The 21,463-nt window shown below is 38.4% G+C and overlaps 3 protein-coding genes and 1 long non-coding RNA gene across 7 annotated transcripts in view; 2 read left to right on the top strand and 2 right to left on the bottom strand.

Annotated features, from left to right (window-relative positions):
• The first annotated feature begins 1,497 nt into the window (after nucleotides 1-1,497).
• On the top strand, nucleotides 1,498-8,752 carry LOC108440055 (prostaglandin reductase 1-like). Of its 3 annotated transcripts, XM_017718763.2 has the most exons (8): nucleotides 1,499-1,667; nucleotides 1,746-1,791; nucleotides 2,360-2,419; nucleotides 4,024-4,206; nucleotides 4,766-5,039; nucleotides 5,647-5,752; nucleotides 6,253-6,371; nucleotides 8,542-8,752. In XM_017718763.2, exons 1-8 carry the CDS (start codon nucleotides 1,562-1,564, stop codon nucleotides 8,650-8,652), a joined length of 1,005 nt encoding a protein of 334 aa, XP_017574252.1. In that variant the 5' UTR covers nucleotides 1,499-1,561; the 3' UTR covers nucleotides 8,653-8,752. The 3 variants fall into 3 exon arrangements, with proteins under 3 accessions (XP_017574251.1, XP_017574252.1, XP_017574253.1); XM_017718762.2 differs by lacking the exon at nucleotides 8,542-8,752 and having other exon boundaries at nucleotides 1,498-1,667; nucleotides 6,253-7,803; XM_017718764.2 differs by lacking the exons at nucleotides 1,746-1,791; nucleotides 8,542-8,752 and having other exon boundaries at nucleotides 1,542-1,667; nucleotides 6,253-7,803.
• Nucleotides 8,187-9,404, bottom strand: LOC119265259. The gene is made up of 2 exons (XR_005131532.1): nucleotides 9,130-9,404; nucleotides 8,187-8,966 (listed from the first exon to the last, which is right to left on the bottom strand). It is a non-coding gene; the product is annotated as an uncharacterized LOC119265259 (long non-coding RNA).
• Nucleotides 9,405-9,953: 549 nt separating this feature from the next.
• Nucleotides 9,954-15,876, top strand: txn (thioredoxin). The gene is made up of 5 exons (XM_017718760.2): nucleotides 9,954-10,089; nucleotides 11,691-11,795; nucleotides 12,833-12,898; nucleotides 14,503-14,568; nucleotides 15,544-15,876. The coding sequence occupies exons 1-5, from the start codon at nucleotides 10,066-10,068 to the stop codon at nucleotides 15,604-15,606; spliced, it is 324 nt and encodes a 107-aa protein (XP_017574249.1). The 5' UTR covers nucleotides 9,954-10,065; the 3' UTR covers nucleotides 15,607-15,876.
• svep1 (sushi, von Willebrand factor type A, EGF and pentraxin domain containing 1) overlaps nucleotides 15,724-21,463 on the bottom strand; it is a 135,115-nt gene continuing 129,375 nt past the window's right edge. For both annotated transcript variants that reach the window (XM_017718757.2, XM_017718758.2), the window contains 2 exons: nucleotides 18,557-18,650; nucleotides 15,724-16,291 (listed from right to left, as the gene is read on the bottom strand). In XM_017718757.2, coding sequence (XP_017574246.1) covers nucleotides 16,261-16,291; nucleotides 18,557-18,650 — 125 coding nt within the window. In that variant the 3' untranslated portion in view covers nucleotides 15,724-16,260. The remainder of the gene's footprint in view (nucleotides 16,292-18,556; nucleotides 18,651-21,463) is intronic.

The raw sequence follows: 21,463 nt of genomic DNA, 5'->3' as shown, positions 1-21,463 counted from the left end.
ACCATGTAACACCTCGTAGTCAAACCTGTTACTATCAGATAAACAGTACTTCACACTTGCTGTTAAGAAGCTGCTACTGTGGACAGGAAATAGACAAAAAAAAGAAGCTGCAGGTTTTCTCGGAACAATAGACTGACCACCCCATGTGTTTGGGGTTACTTGTCTTGTGAGAAGCAGAAAAACCTCTAAGATTGGACTTTGGAGGTGTGGAAAAAAATTCCTGCAGGTTTTCTTGAAAAACTGAAAGTAGGTCTTGGAAAGAATGTAGACTGTAATAAATGATTTTTTTTTTAAAAAAGATTTTGCATTTAGTTGTCGAGGCTTCTGTGCAAATTTCTGTTAAATTCATGTTTTCTGCTTTTTTCTTTCAACTTTCAACAACTTCCTGGCCCTTATAACTGGAAGTACATGAAGAGTTGTCTGACATTTATGCAGCACTGTAAATTATTATGTTTTCTTTTGTAGGATATATTAGTAGGCTAAAGTAGCGAATGTGGTAACACTTTATTTGGAGTGGTCCTTTGTAGATTATTAATAAAATCTAACAGATTATCAGTAACACATCAACAGCATACCAGTGAAGTAGCAGTACTGTAGCATCTGAATATCTTGAAGTTAATATCTTGCAGATGTTCTGTTGATACTTTATTTACATTAAGTAGATCTATTGTTAATATGTTATTCCACTACACAAAACCTAACTCACCGTACCCAATCTCCATTCAGTTTCTTACTACAGTAACACTTTGGGGAAAAAATCTTTTTTTTTTTTTTTTGCAATTTCCCTCCAGGATCAATAAAGTTCTATCTTTCTATTTAGTGTTTTAGTCTGGCTGAATGGAGCCCACAATTCTCGACATTTAAGGACGTCTGAACTTGAAAATCTGCTGAATCATGGTGATCTAGTCTTTTTAACCTGTGTGTACATAGAGAAAGACACACCCTCAACTGTAATTTTAAAAGTGTGAGAGAGATAAATAAATGCATTGCTCTGATGGGATATTGAGCCTACTCACACACTTAATGCCATGTGAAATGTACTTTTTCTAAAGAAATGAATGTATTATTTACATTGTTATTTTTTGATAAGTATAGCTGAATATTTAAGCCTACAGTATAATCTACATGTATTTTGTACCTGAATTCTATACATCGTACTTCAGTAGAGAGTTGCAAAAGGCATATATGCCAAACAGGATCCTGCTATTACCTCTAATCTGCTTGGATAAGATATAATTTACTCACAATAGTCTCAGTGCTAATGCTGCCAAGACGTTTCAGCACCATGCAGTGTAGCCTAATGCTGATATTTTAACAAAAAAAAAGTTACGACTAGCGCTGAGATTGTACCGAGATTCCACATCTTTCATATCTTTCTAATGACTTAGTTATTATACATCGTCGTTAGTCAGTTGCCTCTTGAACTTTCTACGTGGTTCTTTGTGCAAACATCTACAGTTAGTGGGTGGGGTGTTAGGATAAAAAGCAGAGCCTTGGTGTTATTTGGACAGGAGTGAGATTTGGGACACTCCACTGGAAAACTTTTCACTGCTGCAGAAACATGGTTAAAGCAAAGGTCTGGGTCCTGCGGAAGCATTTCGATGGCTTTCCAAAGGAGAGCGACTTTGAGATGAAAGAGGAGACCCTACCTGAGGTCAAGGATGGAGGTAGCCATCTAATTTCAGGGTTCTGTGTTGTGTAATGTTTTCTATCAGACTCACTGATCAGTGTTTTAAACGTTTCAGAGGTTTTACTAGAGGCCATCTTCCTCAGTCTTGATCCATATATAAGGTACTGTAGCAGTCATTTACAATGTTCTGTTCTCAGTTACAGTGTTATTGTATTTATCTATGTACTATTTATTTATTGCTTGATCATAGCCAGGATGTATTGCGTAATTTTGTCAGTTAGGGGTGTGGACAGTTATGGCAGTGACTGTAGAATGTCTTTAATAATTTGCACTTTTAAGCTACAAATTCAACATACCTAGAATATATAGTACTATAAACTTAAATATACTATAAAATACACTTAAAATATACTATAACCTGTTCAATCAATAGTAACTTGAAGATTGTACTTTCACAACTATCTGTACAATATGTATATTCTGCACTCTGTCCACATATTTCAAAAAGCTGTATGAGCCATTGAATCTCAGTAAAGGTCTGCAAGCATGCAAAGCATACTTATACCATAGGAAAAAATGTTATAGGATAGGTTGGTACATGAAACAGTGCCTGGAGTTTGTTTAAGGCTTTGACACTCTTTTAAAGAAAGCCCTCTGGTAGTCCAAACTATTTGTATTGTTTTGCACAACACAAATCTGAGTGTTGCTCTCTCTGGTGTTTCTCTGCAGAGCCATGAGTCAGTTGATTATGAAAGAAGGGGATGTACTGTTTGGAGGTCAGGTGGCGAAGTAAGAGAAACTGATCTCTGTTACACATAACTGTTTGTTGTATTATTATTATTTTATATGTATATACACATTATACATACACACTATATTGCCAAAAATATTCACTCACCCATCCAAATCATTGAATTCAGCTGTTCCAATCACCTCCATGGCCACAGGTGTATAAAACCAAGCACCTAGGCCTGCAGACTTCTACAAACATTAATGAAAGAATGGCTCACTCTCAGGAGCTCAGTGAATTCCAGTGTGGTACCGTAATAGGATGCCACCTGTCCAACAAGTCCAGTCTGGAAATTTCCTTGCTGCTAAATATTCCACAGCCAACTGTCAGTGGTATTATAATAAGTGGAAGCGATTGGGAACGACAGCAACTCAGCCACAAAGTGGTAGACCACGTAAAATGACAGAGCAGGGTCAGCAGATGCTGAGGCGCATAGTGCGCAGAGGTCACCAACTTTCTGAAGAGTCAATAGCTACAGACCTCCAAACTTCATGTGGCCTTCAGATTAGCTCAAGAACAGCATAGAGAGCTTCATGGAATGGCTTTCCATGGCTGAGCAGCTGCATCCAAGCCTTACATGACCAAGCACAATGCAAAGTGTTGAATGCAGTGGTGTAAAGTGCAGCCACTGGACTCTAGAGCAGTGGAGACGTGTTCTCTGGAGTGACGAATCACGCTTCTCCGTCTGGCAATCTGATGGATGAGTCTGAGTTTGGCAGTTGCCAGGAGAACGGTACTTGTCTGACTGCATTGTGCCAAGTAGAAAGTTTGGTGGAGGGAGGATTATGGTGTGGGGATGTTTTTCAGGAGTTGATCTCTTCCCCTTGGGTCCAGTGAAAGGAAATCTTAATGACCAAGAGATTTTGGACAATTTCATCCTCCCAACTTTGTGGGAAGTTTGAAGGTACCTCTTTTCTGTTCTAACATGACTGCACACCAGTGCACAAAGCAAGGTCCTTAAAGACATGGATGAGTGAGTTTGGTGTGGAAGAACTTGACTGGCCTGCACAGAGTCCTGACCTCAACCTGATAGAACACCTTTGGGATGAGTTAGAGCAGAGACTGCGAGCCAGTCCTTCTCGTCCAACGTCGGTGTCTGATTTTACAAACGTGTTTCTGGAAGAATGGTCAAAAATTCCCATAAACACATTCCCACTCCCACTAACCCTTGTGGAAAGCCTTCCCAGAAATGTGGAAGTTGTTATAGCTGCAAAGGGTGGGCCGACATCATATTAAACCCTATGGATTAAGAATGGGATGTCACTCAAGTTAATATGCATGTGAAGGCAGGCGAGCGAATACTTCTGGCAATATAGTGTATGTATATATATATATATATATATATATATATATATATATATATATATAATTATTATTATTCCTCAGAATAAAATAGGCTGTTTTTGTTACATATGAACTGTTTTACAACATTGGCAATGTTCAACTTCTATTTCAAAAAGAGAAGAAAATTCAACTTTCCACAATATAAGACTTTTAACTTTATCTCAGTGACTTTATCTTCCTTCCCTTTCCTTCCTTCATTGTCTTTTCTTCTTCAAGACAACCAAATACAATTTGGCCTGACACTGTTTTTTGGTTTCAGGGTGCTTCAAAGTAAGAACCCAGCATTTCCTGTGGGCTGTTATGTAACTGCTCCTTGTGGCTGGAGGACACACACAGTGACCAATGGAAAAGCCAAATTTAGCCAAGACATGGCCCAAGTCCTTCCTGATTGGCCCAAAGAGATTCCTCTTTCCTTGGCTGTTAGTGCACTAGGGATGCCTGGGTAATGTAGTCTCTTTTTTTCATTTAAAAGTTTGGAAGCTGAATTTTCAATTATATAAAATCAACTGAGTTGCAGATACAGAAGTATGTGGACACTTAACAGTTTAATTGTTCAACTATTTCACTTTGATTGTGTTATTTAAGTTGCATCATAAGATGTTCATCCATCCATCCATCCATTTTCTAATCCGCTTCTCCGTCAGGGTCGCGGCATAAGATGTTCAACAAAGTGGTAATTATTTTACTGAAAACCACTTTAACGCAAAAAGATGTGGAAAAATCAAAGTGTGGGTGTTTTTATTACACTGGCATTGGACAGCTTATGTTAATGGATTAAAACATTTTAAAGCATGGCATAAATGTCCAAATACTTTTACACTGCATAAAAAGTTGTTTAGTGTCTAGTTGATCATATTTGATTCATTATTGTACATACTGTATATAACAAATAATAGTTATGTGACAAGTTAAGGTGAACTAAAGCTGTGTATTTTCACTCTTCCAGATGAGCTAAAATGTCTGATCATTGACTGTGTCTCCTTTTTTTTGTGTTGTGTTAGTTTGACTGCTCTGTATGGTCTGGAGGAGGTGATGCAGGTGAAGCCAGGTGAGATTGTGCTGGTGAGTGCGGCTGCAGGTGCGGTGGGCACTATGGTGGGACAGATCTGTAAGATTAAAGGCTGTAAGGTGGTGGGATCAGCTGGGAGTGATGATAAAGTGGCCTATCTGAAGGAGCTGGGCTTCGACCATGCTTTCAACTATAAGACTATACCATCTCTGGATGAAGCACTGAAGAAGGCCTCACCTGAGGGATACGACTGCTACTTTGAGAATGTAAGTGGACTGATGGGTAGGTTTAGATGAGGAAATGTTATGTCAGCTAATATAGCATGTTTTTAAATTAGACTTTATAATAGGTATGGTTCTGTAACAAGGCTCTTATGGCCCCAATATGAAAATGACCTTCAATAAAATAAACACAATGAGAATATAATGTACTTGTTCACTCATTATTGCCTCAATAATAAGTCTCAACTAAGTTGGTGTTGTGAGATAGGCTAATAGGTGAAGTGTATTCACTCTTTTATGCTTCTATCTGAAAGTTTACATTTCCTTTGGTTGACACGTTTGCCTGAGCACAAATCTGAAAGAATTTTTTTCAAATAGACCTGACCATTTAGCATAATAAATGTAGCATTTTTGTGGGACTACTGTTAAAAAAATACATACAAAATCCAAATATGATTGTGTGATAAATATATGACAGTTCTGTTGCATTTCGCTTTATCATACTAAAATTAGTTGTAGCTTGGGTTAAGAAATCGTAGCTACTGGGTCATGAAGTCATGAGTCATGGTGTAAACTTGAGACGTTAGGGGCCCAGCAGTCACTACAGCCTTTACAATTGATGCTTTGTGGTTTTGGCATTCATTATTTGCAGGTTGGAGGGCCTTTCTTTACTGCAGCGCTGAATCAGATGAGACCTGGGGGACGGATTGCTGTGTGTGGTGCAATTTCACTGTACAATGCCACCACACCCCAGACATGTAGGTCATCATCTGCTGGGTCACAATGATGCTTCCATTACCAACTAATATCACTTGGATACTGTATCTAGAATAGATAACTGGCTAACAGGTTCATATAGGATTTCTCTGCAATGAAGACCTCGGTCAATTATATTAGGGCCATTACTAAAGGAATTCTCCAGCTATCTTATTAATCTGTATCTGCTGAATCTGTCAGTCATATCAGACCAAAAACTCCCTCTGTTTAGAAAAGAACAGAAAAACTATTAGCCTCCTGGCCATTAATTTATACTGTAAGTGTATTAATTGTTTTTCTGTTCTTTTTCTAGTAAGGAGACAGAGATTTAATATGAGTAGTGATAGAGCGACAGCTTGGTTAATACACCTTAACCACTAGGTGGTGTAGTATCACAATATCATAACAAGACTTCAGGCTTTGAATCTTAATTCCTAAAATCTTGCTAAAAATATTGATGGATGTTTTCAATGTATCAAAATGCTTTATGTGTTCACTGTAGGTCCTTACCCCCACATGACCATTATAACTCGCTGTCTAAGAATCGAGGGCTTCCAGGCCAATCAGTGGCCTGACAAAGATGAGGCATCTATCAGAAGACTGGTCACATGGATGAAGGAGGCAAGTAGACCAAATGAACATCAGAGCATCTATCTATCTATTTCACCTCACAAAGTGCCTTGTAATTGGCCGATGAGTCTAACCAGGTGCATTAATTCAGGTAAAATATACAAAGTCTACAGGAACTACTTGCTGAATAGGAGAGAGTGGGGCACAGACCAAGGTAGGGTAAAATGTAACATGTAGTCTTGTATTCTCATAGCAATATCATCTGCAAATTATATAAGCTATTAAACTTTTAAAAAGTTTATTTGCACCATAAAAGTAACTTTTTGATCATAAACATTTTTAATTATGTGCTTAAGTCAAAGAATTCACACATCTATATTATTTTAATCTCTCCTGGTGGCTGTAAAGCAGCACGGTATGATACATAAAAACTACTCAAAATGAGAGCCAGACAGACTAGAGTACAGCCTCCACATGGTGAGGTTAGTTGTTTGGTGTTGTTGAGTGAGTCACCCAAGGAAAACAGTGAGAAAAGTCCATATCCTCCCATGTAAATTCAAATGTTTGAATACTACACCATATTACTGTAGGATTGGTTTACTATAAATATATGTAATTAAAATATATTTCTGTTTTATCTTGCTCATATCAGCTGTTCTATATTGTAGCTGAAAAACTTTGCCAGCCACTTTTTAACTAAATAGCCTCTTTTCACTTATCATAAAATTCTGGTGTATTCAGGTCGGAAAGTTTGTCTGGTTTAAACAACATAGAGTTGTATTGAATTAATTGCGTTTGCATTTATTTAACAGATTTTTAGCAACTGATACAATTAAACCCAACCATAGAATATCTACATCTGCACTCACTCTGCTTTTAATTGAATTATTAAAATGAAGACGCCAGAAAAAAGGTGACAGTTTCATTTATAGCAGAGATGTGTAGGTCGTTTGTATAAAATTGATTAATCTCATTTTTAAAATGAATTAGAAAAAACACCAACACGTTAGGGTGTGCCCTGCTCTTCCCCTAATCTCCTACGGGAAATCAATACAGGCAAATAAAACAACAGACCAGCTGCAAGAATCTTGGAGTATCCTACTACAGTAATCTCTCATAACATGTTTTATTTACTTTAATGAATTTAACGGCTTCTATTATTAGAAGCATGTTTAGCGTTAACAGGTATTTGGTTCTTTTCTCAGTCTCAAAATGTCCCAAAATGATTGTGTTTGGTAATCGAGTGTATGCCACAGTTGGGATTAGGTGGAAAAATTCTGAAGTATTCCTCCAGAACTGGTTTTGAAAGTGCAGTACAGACTCTAACCACTAGGTGATGCAGTAACCCATCCATCCAGCTTCTCTGTCAGGGTCGCGGGGGCTGCTGGAGCATATCCCAGCAGTCCATCCATCCATCCATCCATTTTCTAAGCCGCTTCTCCGTCAGTGTCGCGGGGGGGTGCTGGAGCCTATCCCAGCAGTCTTCGGGCGGAAGGCAGGATACACCCTGGACAGGTCGCCAGTCCATCACAGGGCAGACAAACAGACACAGACATTCACTCACACACTCACACCTAGGGGCAATTTAGCATGTCCAATTGGCCTGACTGCATGTCTTTGGACTGTGGGAGGAAACCGGAGAACCCGGAGGAAACCCACGCAGACACGGGGAGAACATGCAAACTCCACACAGAGAGGACCCTGGCCGCCCGGCCGGGGAATCGAACCCAGGCCCCCCTCGCTGTGAGGCGACAGCGCTACCCACCACGCCACCGTGCCCCCAGCAGTCCAGTGTTATGAAAATAATTCAGGCCTTCATGAGGATTGAGAAGCTTTGTGTCTGATCTGGAGATTTACTACTACGACTTTATGAGCTCAGGCGAGTAAAACAACATAGAGCAACTGCAAGAATCCTGGAGTACTGCACAACAATAGTCTTTAAATCTTAAATGTGTTTGATTATGTCCCTTCAACACTTGCCTATTGCTTTCTATTAAAGTTGTATTTCAAGCTAATTAATTTCCCAGCTTTTCTAGTTTAGGCAAATACTTCCAAATGATAGTCCATGGTAATCAACCCTGACTGATTAATTAATTATATCATTATTTAAATACACAGGCCATAATTCAAAGTCATAAACAGAAAATGTAGCCATTTGTTGAGGGAGTTTTCTAGTCATTTTCTGATGGAGGTTTTGTGTCATGGCATGTCTACTCTGCAGGGGAAGCTGAAGGCGAAGGAAAAAATCACTGAGGGCTTTGAGCACACGCCGGGCGCCTTCATCCGGATGCTGAAAGGGACAGACCTGGGGAAAGCTGTTGTTAAAGTGTGATATGACTTTTTGTGCATAGGCCAGTCACATGTAGCACATGTCTGTGTTCCTGCTTCCTGTTTACACTTTTATGTGCAAGTAAACTCTATGAGGTATGAAATTTTGCCTGTTTTTGTCTGATGTCCTACAATTTCTGATCAGACTGTCCTGAGTAAAGAGCTTTGAAGTGCTGCAGTGGATTTATCAGACAGGGAGGAAGAGACGGCCTTTATGTGTCTGAACTATTTTTGGAAATTGATGTTAATTTCAGTAGGCCAGTTTTTGAGCATGGAAAGTGTTAACTTCAGTCCACAACCTACTGTCGAATCTGTTACCTATCACAAAAAAAAAAAAAAAAAAAAAACAATCTTAAAATAAGGTCATCAATGTTCACGTAACAGAGCAATGATCAATGATTTAATGGACGCCGAGTGAAACATTAAGCATATTTAATTACGCAGTAAAATAACCACCAAATTGTTTTTTGTTGTTTTTTACCTCTCGCTTCTTTAAGATAGAGCCGCTGACGTCATCCTATGTAAAGCAGACCAGGAATCCGCAGAAATGCTTAGTCACCCTGACGGGGAGGACTGAGAAGTTTCGATCTGACTTCCGACCTTCCTTAAAGCCAAAATGAGTGTGACTCACTTACTGTAGGCTACACTGGGTGGAGATGATCAATTCTGTACGTTAAATGTGGGCATCGTTTTCCTCGAGTCGGTCACACCACACTCGTGTTTATCTCGTTCTCAACGCCAACCGTTTCTCTTCAGCAATTCCTGCAGGGCTTTCACTTCCCACCCGTATTCCGTCAGGCCCCGCCTCCTTTATTGGGATTGGCTAATAGTTCATACTAGCCAATACCAGCGTGAGAGGCAATATACTTATTAGCCAATCATAGCGCGGGCGCGTTTCTACTGTCCAATCAAGATGAGTGTTATCATCGAAGACAACCACCACCACCAGCACCACCACCTATATTATTCAATACTGCCTACGTTTGTGCTTTAATGGCAGCAGTTGTGTGTTCAACATGCAGAAATTAACTTCAAACTCCACGAGAGAAAATTAAACACCTTAAGCCGTAACTGCCCGTATATGTGGGCTTTAGTTTAGCTTTTCTCACTTCCTAAACTACCAAACAGTCTTCCAAGTAGTAGTTATAAAATACTACATAAATATTTATTATTCCTTTTCATTCATATTTAAAAAGCAACCGATCTGCTAGCCAGACCAAGCGCCAGTGTCTGAACCACTAGCCATTCCCAGACAGGGTTCGTCAGGAAACGGGCGGTAAACAAATTAGACCGTGACAGAACTGCGTGAGGCAGATGATTCATGGATTCTGGTCAGGGGCGGGGCCTAATGAGCGTTTTTAAAGGGCGTTCAGCGCTGAACGGACTGACTGGCTGGAAGTGACAGAAAAACATCAAGATGATCACTGTAATCAAGGATAAGGTAAGATTGTCCACTAATGATTTCTAAACTACTTATTTCTAAAGCCTGTTTGACAGCAGTTGTATGAAATTAAAATTAGCCGAGAGGAGCATAACAGCCTCAGTAGCTTCAGACTATTTTCTACTGTCAGTTCAGTACTCGTTTATTGTTTATTATTAGTTGTGTTTTGTTATGGTTTTGAGTGTCTGGCGATTAAAATCAAAATGTGTTTAGCTCATAGGCTGCTGTTCTTTCTCTGTCTGCCTGAATAATTCTCTGGTGCTCTTTCACTCTACTGCTCTTTCAGTGTAGGCAGTGTGTATGACTTTATGAACTTTAATAAACTTGGAAAGTATCATACTGTTATTGTTTTCAGACGTTTCACTCTCGTTCTTAGCGCTAAATACCAGTTTCTCTCTCGTTTTGAGTGATTTCTAGAAGCTACAGCACACTTCAGTTAAAGACCAGCTAGTTTGCTGTTGTGCTTGTGCTCAGTGGGTTTGGTGTAGGCTATTCTGTCTGGGACGTGGTCGGTAGTGGAATGTTTTGCTGATTTATATTGGTTTTTAGTTTGGGCTACTTATCCTGTTAAGCATTCACTGTTGAAAGGTTGAAGGGTGAGTCAGATCTCAGAGTCTGTATAGCAAGACTGTATACTAGCTGTGTTTTACAGTGTAGAAATCCTTAATACATAGAAGACTTGCAACTTAATCATGTGAAATATGAAGATTTCCTTACTTCCTTATTAAGGGAGTGATGTTTTATTGTGTACGTGTTCATGTACACCTATTACATTTAGTATAAGAATGAAAAATGCCACCAATCATATATAGTTATGTCTTGGATGAACATTTAACACATTTTGTGGTATAGTTTTAATACTTTTATTTTTTTTTTATTGTTTTGTTAAATATCAGTAGTCCAACATGACCAAAGTACAAGATTTAACAGTAAATTAAGTGATAAGCTCACTTTGTAGCCATTGATTTGAACACTTTTGGTAGATTTGTGCCCAGGCAAGCTCAGAGAACAGATGGGACAAAGAAAATAAACATTCACATATAAACATTAATGTACATCTTTTGGGACAAACACTGAAAATGATCATATGTCTTTAAATGTTACAATATGTGCTATCAGACTTGTACTTGGCGTTTTCTGTGCTCATATATCTGTTCCTATTAAATTAACATTGAATCATGAAATAAAATAAAAACTGCCCAGTGGCAGTTACAAATTGTAATGTTGCAAATTAACAATAGTACTAATAAAGAAAAAAGAGGTGAGGGGCAGGCTTTCCGAGCCATCTTGATCAGAGATGTTGCATCGTTTCTCTTTGACTGCACTCCACAGTATAATATCCTGTAGTAAGAGGTGCAGTAATATCTGAAAGGAAGAGGCCTTCATTAACTCTCATTGTAATCACTGGAAAGTTCCGGCTACCATGGATAAGCCTCAGTACAGGGCTAACTGTCTGTGTAGACTGTGAACACATGGGTCCTGGACTGTAACTTTGCCGTAGTGTTGTTTCACCATGCTTGTTTGTATGGAATGTTTTGGTGATCTTTATGCACTCCAGTCAATCTAATTCACTGTTTCAATCTTTTTATCTTTCTCCTCAGGATGCCTTTGAAAGCGCCCTGAAGGACGCAGGGGACAAGTTGGTGGTGGTGGATTTCACAGCTACGTGGTGCGGCCCCTGCCAAATGATCGGCCCTATCTTTAAAGTGAGTGACTCTCTGTATCGGTCAGTCTCCTTCTCTCCCTCTCTCTCTCTCTCTATCTCTGTAGCATCTGCAGCTGACAGGGCTCTAATGAAATTTCCTCAGACGCTTCCGCAATCAATGGGAGTGGCTCTGTGTTTGTGCTTCATTGTCGTAGCAACCGCAGGGGAGCCTCCTTCAGCCTGAGAGGCTATTACAGGAATGCTAATGTGAGAGAGTGAGAAATATGGAATATGGAAAGAAAGAAGAGAGGAACATGGAAAGAAAGAAAAGAATAAAGATGAAAAAGATGTCAAGAAGGAAAGAGAAGGGGACAGAAAAAAGAAAGAAAAAGGAGGTGGGAAGAGAGAGAGAATGAAAGAGAGAAAGAAAGGAAGAAAGTGAGAGAGAGAGGGAGAGAGAGGGAGGGAGGTAGAAAGTGAGGGAGAAAGGACGAAAGCAAGAGAGAAAAGACAGAAATACAAGAATATGGAAAAAAGAAAGAAACTAAGATAAAAAGAAAGAAAAAGTATAGAGAGGAAAAAGAGAATGGGAAGAAAGAAAAGAGGGAGTCAGAAAAAGGAAAGGAAAAGAAGGGGGAGAGAATATATAAGAGAGAAAAAGAAAAAAGAGAAGAGACAAATAGTGAGGGAAATGAATAAAAAGTAAAGAAAAAGTGGGGGGATGGATAAGAAACAAAAGAATCTAGAGTGAGAGAGAGAGAGACAGAGAGAGAGAGAGAGAGAAGAGTATGAGCTAAAGAACGAAATATAGCGGAAGTGGGAGGAAAAAAAGGGAGTGTGAGAGAAGGAGGAAGAAGAGACAGAAAGAGAAAGAGAAAGAAGAGAGCGAGCACTGCATACACTACTTTCTTAATCAATAGGAAGTGGGTAAGCATGTATTATTGATCTCCTCTTTACTGTAAAAGCCATTTCTAATGTTCAGGCTGTCTCAGCACTGATCCACTCAGATTTATTATAAAGGCTGATCATCTCTGTAATGTGCCTATGAAGAAGCTTCCCTTTGCTAATAAGCCTCTCTCTCTCTCTCTCTCTCTGCAGAAAACCTCTGAAGATCCAAACTTTAAAAATGTTGTGTTTCTAAAGGTGGACGTGGATGATGCGCAGGTAAGTGTGCAGATACCAGCTTAAAAACAGTTTCAAACATCTTCATATTGTTGCTTTATGAGATGAATGTTGCCAAAAATAGGCAGACGGGCTGAATGTCTCACACAATTCCCCACAAACACAGTTTAACCCCTAGCCATTTGTAAATGACATGCCAGCTCCCATTTATAATGTGTCAAAATTGCACAACAAATTGACGAATGGTAATGGTCCAAAATGACCATTATATCTTTATAATATCTTTAACTTGCACTGAAGGTTGCAAACTTTTACTTTATTTGGCAAGGTTTTGTCCCAACAGTGACAGTATATTTATTTCTGTAAGGACAGGTTGTAAGTGCATCAACTTGTCACTTGTATTTCCAATGAACCCTGAAAGAAAACAAAACAAAAAAAAAATCAGGATCTCACCTACCAGAGGACTTTCTTTAGTGAGTGTCCAGGCAAGGGTGGTTGCCACTAAAATCATCCTTTTACCTGTAATATGATCTGCAATGCATTTGCATGCACTTAGGTATAACTTTGCACTCAAACAGAACTAAACACCAGCGTATCAGAAGCTGCCCTACACTCATTGTTGCTATGGTGTCTGCTGATAGTGCAGTATTTGATACAGTGATAGCATTTGCAAAGGATATTGGCTGCTGTTCAGTTTTATCAGGGTTGGTCAGTGGCTGTGGAATATTGTGTGTACAGGGTTATTGTGTTTCTGGGAGGTTGTTATGGCTACATATGATACAGATTAACAGTGCGGTATGTGCGTTTAAGACAGGATTTGCTTGATGGACTTCATAATGTTTTCTGTTTGTTGAAATGTCAGGCTAGAAGATGAATTTTAATACATTTATTCTGTCTGACATTTAAATCAGAAGTCATGGCAGAAATAGGTCTGGCATTTTTGGTGTAAGAAGATAGGGCTTTTTTGAGACAGGCTTTTATGAAACTCGTTCAGCAGGACACACAAAGTTGGTAGCTTGTATGATTTCTCTGTCTGCAGCATTCTGTCCTGCTCACTTTTCCCACTGTTCCTTGTTTCAGAGATAAGCTGATTACCCATATATTCATATACTGTAATTTACTTATTCCCTTTACTACAAAGAAAAAAAATATAATACACAAGAAACATCTAGGAAAGTAAACCTTATGTATTTTGTCAAATTCAATACTTTTTGATGTATTCAACTTCTTGTAACTGCATAATATAACAGTTTATGACAGGTGTCATATAGACTTCATCCTTCATGCATTTTTATCAGTTTTACTTTATTTCTAATCTTAAGCTTGGCACATACTTAAATCCCTAAGTAGATATTTTATGCTCACAAATGGCGAGTAATAAATTGGACTGAACTACAGTCTAGTTGTAAATGAGCAGAGGCGCCTATGGTCAGACATGGTTTCTTATGTTGTTAAGTTTGCATAATCTTCTTCCTACATTGAAACGGCTCCCAGCGTCCTGTGGCGTTCACAGCTGTGAGGCCTCTGTCTCATCTCACAGAATGCCAAAATGAAAGGATGATATTAAAGATTGCTATCACTTAGTCCAGTGATGAAAGAACATTCAGATTACCTAATATAACCACTTCCTCTCTCTCTTCCTCTAGGATGTGGCCAGTGTTTGTGGCATCAAATGCATGCCAACTTTCCACTTCTATAAGAATGGGGTAAAGGTGAGTCCTCATCTCTTGTGATAATCAGTCTTTAGGTGAGACCACAAAATTCCAAGTAAGTAGAGGTGCACTGATCATTAATTTTTTTATTGGCAATGGATTATTTTTACTAGCCCCCTTTAAAAAATGGCTAAGAAAATATGTAACACACCAGTGCAAGCATTTTATTAGCCACAGTAGCAATAAAAAAAACTCATTATTTGTTCTTAAACAGGCCAAACTGCCATTTTTAAATTCATAAAAGAAAAATCAGAAGTGAAATAATATGACATCACCTGGCTTTTTGACACAATAGCTGTGTTTCAAAAGCTAGGCTGCCGTCTAGGTGGGCTGCATTTCTAGACTACTACGTCATCAAAGGTTATTACAAGCAGAACACCTGAGAAATGTAGCCTGCAGATGAGACCCAATACTACATGAGCTGGAAAATGTATAGTAAAATGTAGAGTACATTCTTTTTGTTTGTTCATTGTGTTTAAGATGGTGTAATTGAATGCAGGGTATTAAATGTACCTCCTTTCAGCATGTTGAACAGTTTTTATTTTGTAGTATTCAATTACAAACAAATTAATGTTTTGCTCTTCCATTGTATGCTATGTAATACAAACGAGGGGCCTTTATAGGCCAGCGCTACCAAGGGCCCACATTTTTTATCTGCTGCCTAGGTTTTGGAATGCAGCTAATGATTTAAGCATAATTATGCAGCAGCATTCAAACGCAGCACTATCCCTATTCCTGCTCATGTTTTTTATAGCATAAAATTGCAACAAATACTGGCTAAATGAAAAATAAACTTTTTTTTAAGATTTAAGATTGCTTGTTTGAATCAAAAATGATCCAGTTCTAATTCTAAATCTGATTGTGCACCCCTACAAGCAAGAGTGTGCGGCTTATAAATAAATATTCTACTGTAAACTGTTTAAATTGTTTGAATTGCATCTGTTCAAATCACGTGACCACATTTCCTGTTCACAGGTGCATGAATTTTCCGGGGCTAGCGAGGAGACACTGCTGCAAAACATAACAAAGTTTAAATAAAGCAACACTCACAAACACTCACACCAGATAGCTTAGGATTTCTCAGCTCTCTCCTGCCTGGAAGCTGCATTGTAGTCTTTTCATTATCCAACACATTCCTCCTTTTTTCCAGTTTAGCCTCATACAAAGGTCTTCACTTACTGACATACTGTCATTGTTTTTTTTTAAAAAAGAAAAACATTAATGGTTACCACAAATGGCAAATCATGTATTTATGTTGACCTTTTTATATAACAGACTCAATAAATAAAATGAAATGGTGATGAATAATCCTGTGCAGTTTGAATGAGCTATTATGAGAGTTGTAATATGGACAAAAAGAAAAGCAACTGTAATCTAAGTTGTGGCACAGAGTAGCACATGTGGTTTCCTTAGAGTTGTATTTTCTGCTTTAATAAAAATGTGAAAAGAATAGTTTATACACATATACACTGGACAATCATAAGTTTTTACACATCGTACAAGATCATGTATATAGCAGCAGCATATACTTAACTGTTTTATTTTCTATGTGAAAAAATACAGCTTTAATTTACAAAACACTTATTTGAAATTTTTGGAGGGGGGAAAGTACTGTTTACAGGCCCGAACAGAAGACTCCTACATCCACCATGGTGCGCTGATGCTTCAGCTTCCTCTGCGTTGACTGCCATATTAAAATTGAAAATATCCTGCTTTTCTTTTCCTAAAAAAAAAAAAAAAAAGTTATTGATGGGATGATCACAGTTATGATAGTAGAAGCCTGACCTTGTTTGCGCCAACAAACTATTTTTTAAAATAATTTTTTTATCTCCTGCCATATGAAATATGGCACTTAATCCCAAATGAAAACACATTTAAGGGGAGTGGACTGGAGGCAGTTGTCTTTTCTTTTGAGCGTCCTCTTTGCTGCAATAAATTCAGCTGAGGTAACCCCTTTTGGAACCAAATTAAGGCGTTTCTGCTGTTCTGCATGTTGCTTTGACAGTAATAACAAGTGTTAGATTCTCCAGTTTCAGCACATCTACATAAACAATTTTCATAAACAAGCTTGACTAATGAAACATATTATCCAATAAACACCACCCTACACCACAGGAGGTGACGTTGGTCAGGATCAGTATTTCCTGAAATTTATTTTGAAAATGGAAGAACGCGTTCTGAACTGACAAAACAGAGTCTGCTAGTTAGCATCTCTCACACACGCGGAATTGAGGAGCAGATACTGTGGAATTTCATCCCAAATATTGCACTTTTCTCTTTACCCCAAATATAGTTGATTGGGGACGACATGGTGTTCAAAGTGTGCCTCTTCAGTTTGGCATAGGAACCTGGAGGATTATATTGTAAATAAGTGAAAGATTTTGCTTTACACTATTTTTCTGCTATGCAAGCCCCAGTGCGAAACTAAAGAAACAAAGTTTGAACATCATCTAGGAGCTACAAGACTGATGTTGCTAACAAACATTTCATGTCATTAGTCACCCAAGTCTTTTCTGTAAATACATTTTCAAAACTTTTCTCCACATCAAGGTCTTCTTCAAGGTCACACAGGCATATAAAACTGGTTTAGGACACAGTGGGCCAGATTCACACAGTGTGGCGGAAAAAGGGCTACATCACACAACAGTAAATTAGAGCTATTCCTAAAGTCACTCTGGCAGTAATCACAGCTTTTCACTGGTATCCTAAGCAAGAGCCAATCAAAGTCCACATGTAAAAGTTGAGTCATACATATTAAATGCCTGCTTAAGCTCTGGGTGGCTGCTAAAAGAAAGGAAGAAACTTTTTGTACCACCACCACTACCACTACTACTACTATTACTAATACTACTACTAATAATTAAAGCCTTTTTCCAATTCATTATAGTTAAATTTTTGTACCAACATAAAGTTTATTATTTGGTATTTTTTATTACAACTAAAAATTAACATGCTGAAATTTTATAATTATAGCAAGTGGTTTTAGCTTTTATTTTCTATTTTTTCTTGATCTTGGGAATTTCGTTTACATATTTTTAAAATATTTTTTTTAAAAATGATTTAAAGTAGTATATATTTAACCACTTTAGACAACATTAGAGAAACTTCAGAGAAGTTGTAGACATTTATTTACAGAAAAGATTTGAATGACAAATTCTAGAAATGTTAGCTTAATAGCTCCAGTATAAAACTAAAGAACCAAACTTCGGTCAGCAAACATGTCTTAGCTGATCGATTACATCTTACATAAGCAGAAAACTGTATAAATATTATTATTTTTATTATTCCTATGGAATAGACAGAGTTGCAGTGATGGCTTCTCCTGGAGAACCATTACAGCCCTGCATGGTAAAATGTATTTTTTCCTGCCCACTAATGCCTCAACAGATGTTAGTTCCAGGCCTGGTCTAACACTCCTAGCTTAAGCTTCTGAAGAAGCTGATGACTTGGATCAGGTGTGTTTCTGATGACCGTAATTACTGGGACCAGGTGTGTTAGAATACAGCTGGAACTGGACTCTGCAGGAGGGCTGTTGTGCAGTGATGGTTTTAAGTGTTCTCCTTGATCTAACACACTTGATACAGCTCATCGGCTTTTTCCCAAACTCTGAACTGCTGAAAAAAGTTAGAGAAGGGAGTGCACTGAACTGTGCTACAGTGTTGAACCTTCCAGGCCATCTACTGAAAAAAAAGGGCCTAAAACTGTGTGTCCCAAACCTGCACAGGCCGCAAGGAAAGCAGGGAGGATCTCTAACAGTACATGCTTAAATGACTACCAGCAGAACTGATTACGTGGGAGATGCATTATAACTCACGTATAGGGGCTGAGGTATCAGGAGTTGCAATGGATGAATGTACAGACAATATTTGCTTGTCTTTGTGTACTTACAATGGGTGAGTGTACAGTTTACACAGAACAGACATACTATTGACAGTGCATGTAAGATATGTTTGTAAATAATAGAGAGTGTGGGTGTGTATAGACTCACCTGGTGCAATCATGGCCGCCCCAGCCTTGACTGCAGTGACACCTGTTGGGCCTGATACACCTGCCTCCATTCAGACAGGGCGTAGAACACACCGCTGAGGACACATTCCAAACACTCTCATTAACATTCATGACGAAAGGGCATTACTTTATATGAATTTTCACATGAACACTAACATGTCTATACTTCAATGCAAAAACATTCACCCACATTTAGACTCACTAAGAATGATATACTACCCTCGTAATGTGACCTCTGTGGTGGTCTTGAGAGGGTCTTGACCACTGATGAACAGGTTAAAGGTGGGAAAACAAATTATGCACAAAAACAGACAGACTATAGTCTGTAATTGTTGTACTACAAAGTACCCCTATATGACAGCCTGCAGCAGATAAAATGGACAGTGAGTGTAGACACAAAGTAGGTGAACCAAACAAAGTGCACAGTGAGAATACATTTTTATGTACAGTGTATATATTTTATGTACAAGTACTATATTCTTCTCAAATCAGCTCCAAAACAGATTAAATGCCTCTTTCATGAATTCTCTACTTTTTCATAATACCTGTTGTTGTTGGCTTTACACATACAAAAAATATCAGTGCTGTGATTAATATCACCTTAAATAAAAACATTCTTTTTTTGACAAAGTGTGCTATATGACAGCTGTTAATTATATAATTCTTTCATTATCCACACCAAAATGTGCTGCCTTAACTTAAGAAAGTAAGTAACAGGGAGACCTTAACACCTTCAGGTAATTTAACTCCCTCCCTCCAGTGTAGTCATTGTCAGTTCTACCTCTTCCCATTACAAACATTACCACATCTCTTTTCAAGCTGCTGCTAAGGAAATGTCAGTGGTCAGCTCAACCGGCTTTGAGGTGAACACTAACTAACAGACAACAGACAGCTAGCAGAGACCTGCTTGGCTAACATTGTGCTGAGTAATGGGGGAGAGGAAGGGCCAACGCCACCCACCCAGAGAGAGCGAGACCAATTATGCTGTCTTGGACTCCTGGCCATGGATAGCTGTGAACTTCTCTAGATGACAGAACCAGCCAATCGGCAGTAGTACTTCAGAGCCCTAACTCAAAACTTTAAAGTTACAAGGTTGTAAGGTTTAAAGGTGAAACAACAAATTGTTTACAGAGTGGAAAGCTACACAACATTCTCATTTACATCCTATATTACAGGTTTGAATTTACATTTTTAACTTCTGGCTGCTTGTTCTAATGTCAACAAGTGACAAAAGCATGTGAAGCATGTTTTTTTTTCTGCAAAACAAGGCTTATGCAATTCATCAATTTTAAAAATATTTCCTCTTCCACTTATGAACACAACATATAGTAGTGATAGATAATTCCAGCATTGATCTGCATTACCTCAATGAGAGTGAGAAATATTTAATTTAAATGTACATGATTTTCTTATTACCACATGACAAAAGCTGGTTCTGTAGGTTAAACCATGTATTTCCAAGATGTTTGGTATTTTTACTGGAAACATAAGATGAATTATGTGTGGTTTGTGCTGCTCATGTCATGTCATGCTCTGAAAAGTTACTTAGTCACATCATCATGTCATCATCATCATCATCACACCACAGTTGAGTAAAATACATAACACTTCTTATGTATCTAAATGTTGAATGGTCATAATGTTACTAATAGAGCAACAAGAGAAAGGAACTTAAGCTTTGTTCTACCTGGCTTTTGGCTTGTGGTATTTTCACATTAACAAGGCACGTGGAAAAACAGTAACCGTTTATTTCTTAATGGAACTTCCTCATTTGGATGCACAAAGACTGTTTCCCCATGGCAATCTGTATACACAGTCCCAACCCTAGCACTGACAAATCCTGCCAGGGTATAAAACATTATCAGAAGTAGTCAAGTTTCTCACCAGCTATGCAAATATAGCTTTATAAGCCTCTGATCTGTGTATTAGGCCTGTGTGACCTGTCTGAATTAATAGCATGGTTAATAGGCAGAAAACTGAGCAAGATCATCTGGAGGGACAACCTCTGCACTGACATGCTCTCAGAATCACTCTCTGCCTCAAAGACCTTTGTCCTCACAGAGAGACGAACAAACACCCCTGGCATGAGTCAACACAGGCACCAATGGCAACGGGACATAGAAGAACTTTCCTTAGCAGAAGCTCCATAACCAGTCTGTAACTACTGGGGCTTCCATTGTGTGTGTCTAAACTGTCTGTTGGAAGCAGCTTAATAATGAGCTTAAAGCAGGATCAATGATGGGTTAGACAGAGTCATTAAAGTCATATTGAAATAAAGTACATGCCAAAAACAAAACGAGTATAACGTGTATGTATGAGGTCAATAGGCTGAGCTCTACAGTAAAACCTCCGGGAACACCCAGTATCCATGAGACAAGGAAGTGAAGAGTGTCTGGCACTACTTTTCACCTTTTGAGATCTTTCTGGTCTAACATAAATGATGATGCTCAAAAAATGAGAAGTGTGAGCAACAGAAAAACAGATCAGATTGAAAAGCACAAAAAGAAATCAGGAACTAAAAGTGAATGACTAGAATGGAACTGAGAATAAACAGATTTCCTACACTCTCAGAAATAAAGGTACTAAACTGTCTCAGGTATGTCTCAGTACCTTTAAACAGGGAGCATAATTTTACCATAACCCATTGAATTGATATTTTTTGTATTGTAAGTTGTATTGACTCCACACAGCCTGTCTTGTCTCCAGGCTTTTTACTTTATTGTTTGATTCTAAAACATCAGGTTATGAAAAGGCTCAACTATGTACTTTTCAGGTGTGTTTGGTGTCCAAAGTCTATTTGTTGGTCCCAAGCTAGCACACAATTAGCAATGTGCTCACTGTAAGGCCAAATCATCACACACATGTCTCAAATTGTGTCAAGTTCTTA

Source organism: Pygocentrus nattereri, chromosome 2 (genome assembly GCF_015220715.1).
Source record: "Pygocentrus nattereri isolate fPygNat1 chromosome 2, fPygNat1.pri, whole genome shotgun sequence".
Classification (NCBI taxonomy): domain Eukaryota; kingdom Metazoa; phylum Chordata; class Actinopteri; order Characiformes; family Serrasalmidae; genus Pygocentrus; species Pygocentrus nattereri.
This window is presented reverse-complemented; position numbering and strand designations above follow the sequence as displayed.